The sequence below is a fragment of the Lissotriton vulgaris genome, chromosome 10, assembly GCF_964263255.1.
Source record: "Lissotriton vulgaris chromosome 10, aLisVul1.2, whole genome shotgun sequence".
NCBI lineage: Eukaryota > Metazoa > Chordata > Amphibia > Caudata > Salamandridae > Lissotriton > Lissotriton vulgaris.
The window spans coordinates 935,383,541-935,398,385 of NC_141698.1; the positions used below are offsets into that span (position 1 = coordinate 935,383,541).

The 14,845-nt window shown below is 49.7% G+C and overlaps 1 protein-coding gene across 1 annotated transcript; it reads left to right on the forward strand.

Annotated features, from left to right (window-relative positions):
- Positions 1 to 1,532: 1,532 nt before the first annotated feature.
- On the forward strand, positions 1,533 to 11,309 carry DLX5 (distal-less homeobox 5). Its single transcript, XM_086939998.1, has 3 exons — positions 1,533 to 2,066; positions 5,929 to 6,113; positions 10,465 to 11,309. The coding sequence occupies exons 1-3, from the start codon at positions 1,667 to 1,669 to the stop codon at positions 10,798 to 10,800; spliced, it is 921 nt and encodes a 306-aa protein (XP_086796124.1). The 5' UTR covers positions 1,533 to 1,666; the 3' UTR covers positions 10,801 to 11,309.
- Positions 11,310 to 14,845: the final 3,536 nt, after the last annotated feature.

Genomic DNA, 14,845 nt, shown 5'->3' on the forward strand with positions numbered 1-14,845 from the left:
TGTGTACTCACTAACCAGGGTTTTGTAGGCAGTGCACCACCTTTGATGGGGTTCCCGTGTAGTTATTCCCAAGTTAGGCCTGGCTTGTCCCTGAGGTCACTTTCTTGTGTGATGACAATACTGAGGTTTGGTGAGGTATTTTTGTAGTTATTCCCATGGTAGGCCTGGCTTGTATCTCAGGTGCAACTTGTGTGCTCACTGTCATGGTTTTTGGTGAGGTGTCTGTGTAGTTATCGCCCTGGTAGGCCTGACTTCTACCTGAGGCCCACCTCTTGTGTACTCACAATCATGGGGTTTGGTGGCTGGTGCACCACCTTTGGTGTGGTTTCTGTGTAGGTATCTCCCTGTTAGGCCTGGCTTGTATCTGAGGCCCACCTCTTGTGTACTCACAATCATGGGGTTTGGTGGGTGGTGCACCACCTTTGGTGAGGTTTCTGTGTAGGTATCTCCCTGTTAGGCCTGGCTTGTAACTGAGGCCCACCTCTTGTGTACTCACAATCATGGGGTTTGGTGGGTGGTGCACCACTTTTGGTGAGGTTTCTGTGTAGGTATCTCCCTGTTAGGCTTGGCTTGTATCTGAGGCCCACCTCTTGTGTACTCACTATCATGGGGTTTGGTGGGTGGTGCACCACCTTTGGTGAGGTTTCTGTGTAGGTATCTCCCTGTTAGGCCTGGCTTGTATCTGAGGCCCACCTCTTGTGTACTCACTATCATGGGGTTTGGTGATATCTCTATGTAGTTATCTCCCTGTTAGGCCTGATTTGCACCAGAGGCCCACCTCTTGTGCGCTCCCTATCATGGGGCACCGGGGGCCTTCTCTCTGGCACTTACTGTTGGGCAGCTCGTGGCCTGCTCTCCTGCTTTGGTGGGGTTGGATGAAAGTGGGCTAGGGTGCACAAACAACTCCGGAGGGCCACGTCTTGGTGATAAGGGTCAATAAGCCCCCTCACTGCTGGACCTCTGATGTACAGCTACCCCTGCAAAGCCCAGGTCCTCCTGTGTGCCCTGTGGTGTTATGCAAGTGCTCTTCCCTTTCCGTGGAGTGGAGGATGTCAGGGTATGGCTCTCTGTCGGGCAGGCCTGGCTGATGCCAAAGGTCACGTTCTCACTACTGAAGTTGTGTGTAGGCAGCGGGTCTCGGGGTACAGCTCTTTCCTGGCAGGCCTGGCCTGCACCAGAGGCCCATGGCCTCCTGACACTGGTCGGGCGCTCGTGGCCTGCGTCCCTCCTCCACGCTTGTTGTTGCAAGCAGGCTTTGTTGCTCTGAACTCGTCGGACAGGTTAGGGTGTTCCTGCAGCACCGGGTGCCCGTGGCCAGTGCCACCACCCGCTCCGCCCTGTTGTGCGTAAGAGAGCAATTAAGGCTTCAGCTGAGCCTATGCCGAGCGTGTGCGGGGGGCCCAGGAGCCAGTCAGAGGCCCCCTCCCTCCCTGTGCCGGAGCCCCATCCACCACTCACAGGCTCCCCCTCCCTCCCGGCGCCGCGCCCTCCTCTGCCGAGCCGCCCCTCCCCGCCCCTCGGCAGCCTGCAGCCGCTGCTGAAAGTGCCTGGCGCGTCCTCGAGCCCCTCACAAGCTGCCTCCAGGACTCAGGGCTCCAGTATGGCTGCCTGAGCGCACCTCCGCTCCCCTCCAGCATCCGCAGCCCCCCCGCCGCCAGCCCCAGGGATGACAGCAACCTACGAGCGCCGGCTCCCCAGCACCATCCGCGCCAGCGACTTCCAGGCGCCTTTCCAGGCGGCGGCCAGCATGCACCACCCGTCGCAGGAGTCCCCCACCCTGCCCGAGTCCTCGGCCACGGATTCAGGCTACTACAGCCCGGGCGGGGGTGGGACCGGGCACCCCGGCCCGCACCACGGCTACTGCTCGCCCGGCTCGGCCACCTACGGCAAGGCGCTGAACGCCTACCAGTATCAGTACCACGGCATGAACGGCCCCGCGGGCAACTACCCGGCCAAGGCGTACGCGGAGTACAGCTACGGGAGCCCCTACCACCCGCACCACCACCCGCACCACACGCAGTACAGCGGAGCCTACAGCCGGGTGCAGGCGCCCCCCAGCCAGCCAGGTAAGGACCCGGGAGGGGCCGGGGTGGCGGGGTATGGAGGTGGGGCGGAGAAAGAAAGAAAGAAAGAAAGAAAGAAAGAAAGAAAGAAAGAAAGAAAGAAAGAAAGAAAGAAAGAAAGAAAGAAGGAAAGAAAGAAAGAAAGAAAGAAAGAAAGAAAGAAAGAAAGAAAGAGAGAAAGAAAGAAAGAAAGAAAGAAAGAGAGAAAGAAAGAAAGAAAGAAAGAAAGAAAGAAAGAAAGAAAGAAAGAGAGAAAGAAAGAAAGAAAGAAAGAAAGAAAACTGATTGATGTACATAAGGAAAATAATTACTATCAAATACGGAGTGAATGCAAGGAAATGGAACAGACCCCTTGAAGAGACAGGAACATTATTTTGGAAGATTAAAAATGCAAACACGCCGTTTCTATAAAAGGCACTGAAGTTGTTGAGGGGGTTCCCGCTGTTTGCACGTTTTCATTCAACTTGCGGTGTGCGCGCCTGCAGGCAGTGGCCCAGTGTGCACTGCAGATTTCTGTCCGCTGGCTCTTGCTTGCCTTCACCCCCTCCCCCCATATATTCCACATTTATTCTCTACTCTTTAACTTTCTTTCTTTAATGGACATTTGTTTCTCTTTATCTTTATTGGCGTTTCTTTGATGCCGTCTGCCCCCGCTCTGTTTCTCGCGTGTCTCTGCGATGTCTTCTTTTTTTCTGTCTCGCATTTTCTGTTTCTCTTAATGTGCCTGCTTCTTATCTCTGCTTGCATCCTCCTGCACCACCCCCCGCCCGTCTCTCCAGTCCACCCTCTGTCTCTCTTTGTTCCACTGTTTCTGTCTCTCCTCCTCTTTCTCTATCTTTCGCCGCTCTTTCTCCTCTAATATATCTGCCTCTCTCGTGCCCTCTTTTCCACTGTCTATCGCTGTCTCTCTCGGTGCCTCTGCTTCCTATCTTTTTCACTGAGCCCGTCTCTGCCTCTCTCTCTTTCAGCTTCGCTGTCTGTCTCTGTGCTTCAGTTTGCGCCCCTCTCTTTTCACTGTCATTCTTCGCTTCTCTATCTTTTCCCCTGAATGTCTCTATCTTCTCCATTGTGTCTGTCTCTGTACCAATCTTTCCCCAGTCCGCTGACCGTCTCTGCCTTGCTCAATGTATCAGTCTCCGTGCTTTCCACTCTGTCTGTCTCTGCCACTCTATCTTTTCCCCTGTATCTCCCTCCCTCTCTGATCCGCTCTCTGCTGCTTCTCTTTCTTTTTCAATGTGCCTGTCTCTGCCCCTCTTTCTCTCTTCCCCTGCCTGTCTCTGTCCTTCTCTTCCACTGTCTGTCCCAGCCTCTCTCTCTGACTGCCTGACCCTCTTTCTGTTCCGCTGTGTCTCTTTTCAACTTTGCCTCCCTCCTTTCTCTCTTTATGCTTCTATCTGACTCCACTGCCTGTCTCAGCCTCTCTCTCACTATCCACTGCCTGTCTTTGCCTCTGTCTGTGACTGCATCTCTTTGACTGCCTGTCTCAGCTTCTCTCTATCTTTGACTGTCTGTCTCTCTCCGCTACCCCTTCCGCGCGTTCTCTCTCCTCTGAGTCTGCTGACGGTCTCTCTCTCTCTCTTTGACTGTCTCTCCACTCCCCTCCATCCCCTTCCCCCTCGCGCGCTCTCTCTCCTCTGCAGCCCGCCTCTGCCTCGCTCCCCAGGCCGCAGTCTCTCCCTTTATCTTTCATTTATGGCCGAGGCGCCGCCAGCCAGAACCAAAACAAACCGCAGAAATATTTCCGAGCAGTCGAACAGCATTCCCATGCAGCGACTTCACGTCGCACAAACCAAAATACCACGCTGGGGTCAGTACCGCGAAAAACGAGAATACCCTCTCCTCTCCAAGGCAGCGGCTATTTATATTTCTGGGTTTGTGGATTTGGCATTTTATGACGAAAAAATAGGAAAGCAGCGAGTCAGAGCAAATGCAATAAAAGCCTGGCGTGCGAGGTCAGATCTGCGTGTCAGGAACACATTTATTGTTAATGCTCCAAACCCTTTCGGGTTCTTGTGTGGAGCTGAGAGAACATGCACCGTAAAGATGGATTGGTCCGGTTACACCTTCTTACTTTGTACTCTGGTGATTTGTGGCTCGTTTTGTCGTTCCTCTCATCAGTGTGTTTTATCCTGCTGTGCTTTTCTGGTCTCTCCCGAGGCTCTGCTCCACCCGGACAGAGCGAGAATGTGTTTAGATGGCATTTTAAGCAGTGTCCATGTTTTGGTTTGCAGTGTAATTAGTTTTCCGCCCTTGTTTGTGCTTTGCGCGCAGTTTTTGCTGCGGTCACTAGCGCAGGCGGAGCGCACTTTGCGCACACAGGCCCGGCGCAGGCCAGCCTGGGTCATCAGGCAGGGACAGAAGTTATCTGATGACACCAGAGGCTCCCACCCCATCGGAGCGCTCCCTGCGGTACATTGGCGCCTATAGGCCGGAGAAGAGGTTACCTGACGTCCACAGGCGCTGGCTCCCACGGTCACTGCGACAGACAGCGCGCTGTCCTTGCGCGCAGTGACCAGACACAGGCCGGGGAGGCTAGTCGGACAGGAGCAGACGTTAGATGGCACCTTTTGCCGTCGAGTCTCGGGGATACGGTGGAAAGCAGCGGCTGGGCGCTCCGTGTGCGGTTTCTTAGCACACACAAGCGGCACAGGCCGCGACGAAAGGCCCTGGCAGAGGAGATGCTATTTGACGGCTCCAGCCACTGTCTGCCCCGCTCACTGGAACAAATCGTCCCTCGGTGGGCTCTGTACAGATTCTTGGCGGGAGAGACCCTGGCAGAGACTTTATTTGACTGCTACAGCCGCTGTCTCTGCAGGTCACTGGCACAAGCCGCCCCAGGGCAGGCGCCGTACACATTCTTGGCGCACCTCCCCGACGCAGGCCGCGGTGGGTCCGCGGTCCCAGGCAGGCGCTGTCGGGTACCGCGGCGCTGATGTCCTCTTCTAGCCCTAAGAGCCACGTCCGCTCGGCTTGTCCAAGGGCTCTTCTCTGACAGAGGCCTCTGGGCCTCCGAGGTGGCTTAGTGGCTTCCCGCGGCCTGGGCCATATCACGGACTCTGCCCCGGAGGCTGCGCACCCTCAGCCAAGGCCCCAATTACAAGGCCCAGTACTCAGACCTGAGTACCGCGGCCTCACTCACCTGCCTCACCCGCTGATCTAACAGCACATGTTATTGTTTCCCTGTTCCTTGTTGTCATGTTCCCCCTCTTCATATACTTCTTTCTACAGTACAGATCGCTTGGTAAAATGTGCCCCTCTTTTTCCTGCGGCCAAGGCTCTATTCGGCGTTCTTAATGTAGGCAAACTACCTTTTCTGCGCTATCAACACAGGCCCTTGCAAACATTAGATCAGTAAATCAAATTGTTTATGTAATTACAAGACCTGCGGCAGTCACAATTAGACTCCAGACTATCTATCTATCTATCTATCTATCTATCTATCTATCTATCTATCTATCTATCTATCTATCTATCTATCTATCTATCTATCTATCTATCTATCTATCTATCTATCTATCTATCTATCTGTACATATATAAATATATACGTGTGTGTGTGTTTGTGTGTATGTTCCATTATTATTTCTATCGGGTGTTACATATATGTGTACACTTTTCACAAATATAAACATAGGTGTACCGCCATGATTGTGCTAGTTTAATGTAAATGGTCTACTTGTTGGCATTGTGGGGACCTGCAAGGTGCAGCCGCTATGAAGCATTCCCGCCGTTACAGTCTTTTGTAATCCGTAAATGATTTATGAAACTATAGTAAAAACCTAAATAAAATAGAAAAAGACACGCTGCATGAAATGGAGTGAGTGAAGAAAGCTAACCGGTGTTTTCCTTTTTGGGGCGTGATTTAGAGAAAGAAGTGGCCGAGCCCGAAGTGCGGATGGTGAACGGAAAACCCAAAAAGATCCGAAAACCTCGGACCATTTACTCGAGCTTTCAGCTGGCAGCGCTGCAGAGGAGGTTCCAGAAGACGCAGTACCTGGCGCTGCCCGAGAGAGCCGAGCTGGCCGCCTCCCTGGGACTCACCCAGACACAGGTACCCGCCCCAGCGCCGCGCACTGTGCGGAGGGACGCTTCCTGTGGGAGAGGCGGGGAGAGCCCGGTGGGCTTTATAGTGAAAGATGTGCTGAGGGCACGAGGGGTCTTAGTGGTGTCTGCGCGCGTGCATCAGTGCCTACGAATAAAACAGAACGGGAGAAATCTGAGCTTCATCCTTAAACATGTGCTTTCTGTATGTATATATATATACATATTTATACATACACACACACACACACACACACATATATATATATATATATATATATATATATATATATATATATATATATATATATATATATATATATATATATATATATATAGTGCAGCAACATTCGCGAAGGCAATCTCAACTTCTTAGCGTCCTAGAGAGAGATGGAATAGAGGGGACACTGTCAGTTTTATTGAAAACACACAGATTTTATGTGTAAGAAATTTAAACAAAGGAAACCCGGGCTTCTTAGTGAAAGGTTTAAAAACAGGAAATTGTGCGTTTTTTGTGTGTAAAATACATATATAAGGAATGTATGAAAACATTGACGAAGGCAATCACCTTAGTAAAATATGTTAAAAATAGGACACTGCCAGTATTAATATAAAAACGCTTATATTTATTGTGTACAAACATTAGCGATGGCAATCTGAGTGAGCTACTTAGGGGAGAGTATGTAATGTAAACCCGGCACAATATGACATGCAGAGTGTAAAGAATATCAATAATATGATCTTTATTTCACACGTGTAATAACTATCACTCCAGCACCGTGAGTCTCGCCCTGAAAATGTGCATGAAGGCACACTTGACGTGTATATATATATATATATATATATATATATATATATATATATATATATATAATGTGTGTGTATAGTGTAAAAAACGGAAACGGCGCAATTCATGGTGAATATATCAGTAATCTGGTCTTCGTTGTGACACGTGGTAACTCTCACACCAGCACTGTGAGTTCATAGTGAAAGGTGTCCTTAGGGCACAGTGACCTTCGTAGTGAAACATTAATGGCGGTCCTGGCGCACCTCGAGCTTCGCCGTGACGTGCGCACCATATGATTTTGATGGTGACATTTGTAGTAACAGACATTCGACCACAGTGCACTTCATAGTGAGAGAGGTGCATTACTAAGTGACTATTTGGCACTTTGGGTTCCACTGTGAATGTTGTATTAATTAGCAACGAGGGTTGCGAGTTTCAGAGTTGAAGATGTGTGTAAAACCCTTTACCCGTGCTCTCTGAGTTTCAATATAATATGTGAAGTGCCGGCACTTCGCGCTCTGAGCGTCATAGTAATAGGTGTGCACGCCAGCCTGTGAGTTTCATAGCGAAATAAGTTGTGATCATCACTGGATCCATCTGAGTTCTCTATGAAGTGTTTCCGCGGTGTGATCTTTGATGTGGGGAGTGTAAGTGCTGGCACTCAGTGCCGGAGAGTGACAGACACTTGAACTTCAGAGGGCTTGGTGTGCACTAGGAATGGGCTCAGTGTACTGTGAGGAAAAGATGTACATGGGTGAGCAGACTCGAGCACTGCAGGGCTCGCAGTGATACATATGCACTTCTAACCTCCAGCGCACTTCTAGGCGCTCTGCACTTTATAATGTGTGAACACCGGTCCATGGATGCTATCGTTAAAAGCGTGCTGAGACAATTCGTACCGAGGATCCTAGTGAACATATGTAACAAGTAAAGGGTACTTCGTAAACCGAGGAGCCTGGCATGTCAACGCTGTAAAGGGTGTGTGTGTTGGGGGGGGGGGGGGGGTCAGCTGTTATCTGTAAATGTGCTGTAAGCAAGTCTGGTGGATGTTGTTGGTTATAGTGCCCAGTGTAAACGTGTCACGGTCTGGCCTGTCCCTTTAAAGTAACTATAGCTACATCCTCAGCACTATGAGGGCAGTGCCTTAGAGACAAAAGTGTGCAAAGCGCGGCCTCCCCAGAAGCTCCTGGCTCCTGCCTTCTAGGAACGTGTGCACTGATTGTAGGGGCACAACAGCTGTTCGATCTGATGCTTCAGAACACATTTGGATTTCACAATTGAGTCCACCCACTTCGGGTGCAAACTCTATGTGTCGTGAAGGGCGTGTTTATTTCAGACACTGTGTGTGTGTTCGGGAACTGCGCGTCATCTTTGGTTTACATGCACACGTATGGGTGCTTCACATTACCAGTTTCGCATAAAAGAACAACCCGGGCGAGCCTCGAATAAACACAGGAGAATAAAAGGGGGTACCCTGCGAGGGAGGGAGCGCGTAGTGCACGCGCGGGGTCACGCAAGGCAGGGGGGGGGGGGGGGCGGGAGAGGAGCGCGCGCTACACCCCGGCAAAGCCAACACAGCCTTCCATCTTCACGAGATCAGCAGAATGGGCTCCATTTTATAGGCTGTAGCAACAGCTGGAATTGGCAAGAGCTATATAAAAAAAAATCTCTTTTTTTTGTACTATCATTACTTTTTTGCAAAGATTTTTTGTGTATATTTATTTATTATTGTTTGTATTACCGCTGTCACCGTGACGTTTATTATTATTGGCATTATTATTGTTATTAATAATCAGATTGGTATTATTGGCATGTATTACTAATATTATTAATATTATTATTATTATTATTATTATTAACAATAGTGACAACAAAAACACTAATACTAATAGTACTACTTAAAATAACAATAACATTATTTGAGACAATAATAACAATTATAACAATAATACCAATGTTAATATAGATCACGGTGACAGCAATAAGACAAATAATAGTACACGTACAAAAATAACTATGAAAAAATAATGATAGTAAGTAAAGATATTTTCTATATAGCGTTTTCAGTTTCTAAGCGCTGTCAATACCAGTGTTGCTGTAACATAAGAATGGAGCCCATTTTGCTGACCTCGCGAAGATAGAAGGCTGTGTTGGCCTCGCCAGGGTGTGCGCGCGCTGACCTCCCCTCCCGCCGTTTGCTTGACCCCGTGCGGTGCGTATTCGCTCCCTCTCTCGCAGGGTGCCCCGTAACAATAATAATGATAGTAAAATGATTATTATTGTTAATAACAATAGTGACAAAAACAGCAAAAATACTAATACTATTATTTTTCTGGTGGTTGTTGTTATTATTTTTGTCATAGTATATGTCACGCGCCGCTGGGAGCTCGGATAGCGCGCCAGTGACGCCACGGCGCCGTGACGTGTCTGAGGCGAGGGTAGATTCTCGCGAGAGCACCGGACGCCGGAGCCCGGCGCGTCCCCCAGACCTGGTAGCGTTAAACAGCGCTGCACAAGATGCCTTTTTTCATGACAGTGGAAGCGGCCGCTCGTCAATTGTGTGTCTTTTGAGTAGTGTCGCCGCGGCATCTCGTTATCCTGCGGTTTATGAACGCCAGGGCGTAGGATCTGATCAATAAAAAAGACAAAAGGCAGCAAGAGGGCCTCGAGCTGCCTTGTAAACATCTGTCACCGCTGGGGGGGGGGGGGGGGGGTTGCTCCACCCTTGCAAGGGCTGCATAATTACACACCGGGGCTGTGGGGATTACACGTGCACAGAGCAGGTCTCACGGTTACTCTGGAGCTGGCCACGGCTGAGGTGTTTATTCATTCTCAAGGACGCCACCCCTCAAAAGAAAAAAAAAAAAAAAAATCCTTGCAATTTGTACTTTCACTTTATGTAATTTTTTTGTGAAAACGGTGTCTATTTTCAGTCTAATACAGAACACAGCCGCTATTTCAAAGCTGGACTGTATAATCGTCATTTATTTTAAAATTTGGTTCCGAAATCTTAAATTTACACCACACAATGTAAACTGCACTAGCGATCTCAGCTTTACATGTTAGTTTGTCCCCTATGGTGTTCGAGACTCCTCTGGTTCCAGCTATCCCTAGAGCAGTGGGGAGGCATGTTTATCTTGTTGTAAGATTCTTAGCAAGGTACATATAGAAGATACAATAACTTATGTGATTCAATTTAGATTTTTCTTTAATTATTTATTGAAAGAGTGTCAAATACTGCAAGTATCTGCTGGACACTGAGGCATAGCCAATCTCCTGGTATAGCAATACACAGTGATAAATAAGGAACATCGCAAATACACAGTGGTAAAGGATGAACCTAGCAATACACAGTGGTAAATAATGAACGTAAATACATGGGACACACTCGAGTGTCGTGAAGACCATGATCTGAAATACGTTTCTATGTATGCGATGTAAAGAAATTAGATTCGGGTTCCTTTAGATATACAGCGCCCAGGGCCCCTTGAGCCTCGTGAGGGCTTTATTATAATGCACGCGCTCAAATGCAACCACTGCTTCCTGCTGACATCTTGTCCCCTTTCACTTTCAGGTGAAAATCTGGTTCCAGAACAAGCGTTCGAAGATCAAGAAAATCATGAAGAACGGAGAGATGCCCCCGGAACACAGCCCCAGCTCCAGCGACCCCATGGCCTGCAACTCCCCGCAGTCCCCCGTGGTGTGGGAGCCCCAGGGCCCCTCGCGGCCGCTCAGCCAGCACCCCCACGTGCACAGCCACCACGGGCAGTCGTCCAACGCCTCGCCGGCCTCCAGCTACATGGAGACCCCCAGCGCCTGGTACTCCACCGCGGGGTCGCTCAACTCGCACCTGCAGGGGCACGGCGCCCTGCAGCACCCGCTGGCGCTGGCCTCAGGGACACTTTACTAGCCCACAAAGGACTGCAGGAGACCGGCACCCTCCCGGGGGCTGCCGAGCGTGGGTGCTCGGTAGGGCCGGGGCAGAGTCAGTCACAGGCCAGGCATCGCCTGCCTGACTTGTGACTGCTTCTCTCCCAGCCCGAACAGCCTTCCCGAGGCCTCAGGCCCACCCCAAACGGGCCGCTTTCCCGCTCTGCCAGCCCCGCCTCTGGTCCTAGCCCCACCGGACCACTGTGTGCAGCTGAGGAGGTGAAAGCGCACGCTGCGGAGGTGCAACCGGACCTGTTCTACGTGTACAAAGGTGTTGCATGTAATTTATTACATTTCAGAGGAGACTTTGTGTTTTTTTTTACAGCTGGACTCGTGCGACTGCGGACACTATCAATGGTGCCTTGAAATCTATGACCTCAACTTTTTTTCAGAGACTTTTTTCGTCAACTTTTATTTTACCCATGTAAATACTTGTAGATAGGTGAATTAACTGTATATTCTGGATAAATAAAATTATTTCGGCCATGATCGCTGCTTCAGGAAGGTGCTGTTCTTCGCTGGCAAAGGCAGGCACTGTAAGTAGATTGGAGACGCCTCCTGTGCGTTCGGGTCAGGGTGCAGCATGCTAAGTACGTGGAAATCTCGCGTGAGTAAATCTCTGTGACTCCTCTCACATTGCTTGTTCCAGTGACTTACACGCAGACCCATCTCGCCTAACACTAGGGTGGTTCTTCAATGTGAGGTCTCTATACTTCATTAATCTGACCCTCTGCTTCCTGGGTTTAGAGAAATACGATGTGTTTGTAACAAATACACATGAAAGCTGCAATGCATAAACTATATATGCAAGTGTGATATACTATTGAGCACCTTTGTTCATGTGTGTGTGTGGGAAGGGGGGGGGGGGAGCTGGAGGGTATCCTTAACCACCAGAGGGTTCAGCCCTTTTGAATCACCTCTCAACGCAAAGTAATGGTAGTAAATAGAACACTGTATATTACAGTTTGTGCATATGTATATATATATATGTCTATACGAGATGGATAAAAGAGTGGATGGATGAATGGATTAATGAATGAGTAAATGGATTATGGATGGATATGGATGGTTTATGGGTGGATTAATGAGTGGATAGATGGGTGGATAGATTAATGAATGGCTAAATAGAAGGATGGATGTGGATGGATTAATGAACGGATGGCTCAAATAATGGATAGCTGGAATATGGATGGATTCATGAATGGATCGATTAATGAATGGATAGATGGATTATGGATGGATGTGGATGAATTAATAAATGGATGGATAGACTAATGGATGGATAGATAGTTGGATAGATTAATAGATGGATGGATGGATACATAGATGGATGGATGGATAGATTAATAAATTCTCTAAATAGAAGGATGGATGGATTGATGGATGGATGTATGTTGAATTCCAGATGTGGAGAATGTATTAAGGACGTGAGATGCCAGTGAGTGCCCTTTATTTGTCGGACTGCCAGAGTGAGAGGTGTGTGTCCTTGTGGGCTGCAGACTCGCACTTGTAAATCAACACCGAAAACTCTCTATTTCCATAGCCCGCGCTTGCTTTACGCCCGGAAATAATATATATGTATGAAAATAACTGCGAACTCTCGTATCTTGCCAATATATGTAGGCTTGCCTGGTGAAAATTACAGTCGAATGGTTACTAGTGGTTTCCACTTGGCCCAAATTGGGTGTATAATTTTTGGGGGATTTGTGTCTACTGGTGAAAAAACCCAAGAGTCAATTTACAGAGTACATACTTGCCAAGATGCCCTTATATTGCAACTCGACCAAGCAAAAAACACTTGTAACTGGTAGACTGGAATTTCGGGGGGGGGGCGGGTCAGGATTCAAATGGCGGATAGATCCTTAACACTGTGCATAGTGCACAGGCCCCTCACGTCTGTGTGAGCGCGGACTTATAAAACGTCCTTATTTTCGATGCCGTTTTATAGATGCCAATTTAAAAGCAGTGAATTAAAATGCACGTTTGCGAGCACTGCCAGGCCACGCCCCCACACATCACGAGCATTACGGCCTCGACCTGCTCTTCAGAGGCGAGTTTCGGAGGGCGCGCCTCGCTATTAATTATCGCCGTGTAACACCGTGACCCGCACGGAGGTCACGCACCTCTGGGCACACGCAGGAGAGCGAGCGCCAGGGAAGACGGCAGAAGAAAGGAGCCGGGGTAATTTATTACTGCAGGCAGAGCGGCGGCAATAAAAATGACAAGGATTAGAAGGTAAAACGGCTTCCCGTGAGCCGAGGATTTCAGCGAGCGCTCCTGGGCGTCTGGAGACGAGGCCTGCAGAGGCAGGCGCTACCCTCGGGCGCACCTACCTGTCTGCCAGCCAGCCCGCCTGGCTCCCCTCTCTGCGTCGCCCTGTCTGCCTGCCTGCCTTCCAGCCGCCCTGTCTTCTGCCGGGCCCGTCTGCCTGCCTCACAACCGCCCTCGCTGCTGGGCCTCTCTGACAGCCTCCCTATCATTTTCCGAGCCTGCCTCCCTGTCATCTTCCGAGCCTGTCTACAGCCTCACTATCTTCTGCCTCCCTGGCTTCTGATGGCCTATTCTCTGCCCCCCTGCCTCCGCTCCCTAACTTCTTTCTTCTACCTCCCGGCCGACCAGCCTTCTTCCGGACCTGCCTCCTAACTTCTGCCTCCCTGGCTTCTGATGCCCTGCTTCCCTACCTCCCTGGTTTCTGGTGACCTACCTCCCTGACCTCTCATAGCTTTCCTCCCTGTCTTCTCATTGCCTCTCTGGCTTTAGATGGCATGCCTCTCTGGCTTCTGGTTGCCTACCTCCATGCCTCCCTAACTTATTTCTTCTTCCTCCCGGCCTCGCAGCCTTCCTCCGGCCCTGCCTCCCTATCTACTGCCTCCTTGGCTTCTGACGCCCTCCCTACCTCCCTGGTTTCTGGTGGCCTGCCTCCCTGGCCTCTCATGTGTTCCCTCCCTGGCTTATCATGGGCTGCCTGCCTACCTCTCTGGCTTCAGATGGCCTGCCTCCCTGGCTTCTAGCTTTAGACAGCCTGCCTCCCTGGCTTCTGATGGGTTGCCCCCTACATCCCTGGCTTCCGGTGGCCTGCTACCCTGGCCTCGCATGGCTTCCCTCCTTGGCTTCTCATGGCCTGCCTCCCTACCTCTCTTGCTTGATATGGCCTGCATCCCTACCTCTCTTGCTTGATATAGCCTGCCTCCCTGACTTCTGATGGCCTGCCTCCCAACCTCTCTGGCTTTAGATGGCCTACCTCCCTAAATTTTAATGGCCTGCCTTCCTGGCTGCTCATGGCCTGCCTCCCTGCCTTCCTGGCTTCTCATGGCCTGCCTCCCTGCTTCGGATGGCCTTCCTCCCTACCTTTCTGGCTTCTGCCGGTCCTGTCTGCCTCTCTCGTCGCCGCTGCTTGCCAAGTGGCACCTTTCCTTGTCCTAGTGCCTAGACGTTGTCTGTAGCGTTTTAAGGTGTGCAGAGAGTCGCGCTGTTCATGTGTGCAACAATGTATAGACGTACACAAATCTGTATGCTTACACCTACGCACATGTTAGCATCCATATATGCAACCAGTAACTTACAACTACACCCGCACGTTTTAAAAACGCATACATACTTTAAAGTTCACGCCTTTATTAATCGTAAATATGCTCGCGCGCACACATTTCCATATAAAAATGCACATGTAAACATGTAAAATCAACTGTACGAGTACGCACATATTCCCAATCACATATTCACCCATGCGGACACGCACAAGCACCTATGAATGCGTGCATGGATACGTACACACCTGTATAAAACATACATAAATGCTTGCACGCGAGTGTAAACGCACTTATTCATTACACTCATATGTGGAAACGCTTAGATAAATGCTCGTATAAATACGTACATACATGCACATACATGTGCATAACATACAAATCTGTCTGCATACATGTATGTACACACACTCATGCATTCCAACATAATACCATGTACATAAATGCATACCTACATGCATGCATACATAAACCTACTGTAGGCGCACATGTATGTAA

What these genes read in the sequence shown, in the direction of transcription:
- DLX5 (XM_086939998.1), top strand. Translation starts at nt 1,667, where the DNA reads ATGACAGCAACCTACGAGCGCCGGCTCCCCAGCACCATCCGCGCCAGC. An exon ending in GGCGCCCCCCAGCCAGCCAG is followed by an intron (nt 2,067 to 5,928) that starts GTAAGGACCCGG and finishes GGCGTGATTTAG; the next exon opens with AGAAAGAAGTGGCCGAGCCC. An exon ending in TGGGACTCACCCAGACACAG is followed by an intron (nt 6,114 to 10,464) that starts GTACCCGCCCCA and finishes TTTCACTTTCAG; the next exon opens with GTGAAAATCTGGTTCCAGAA.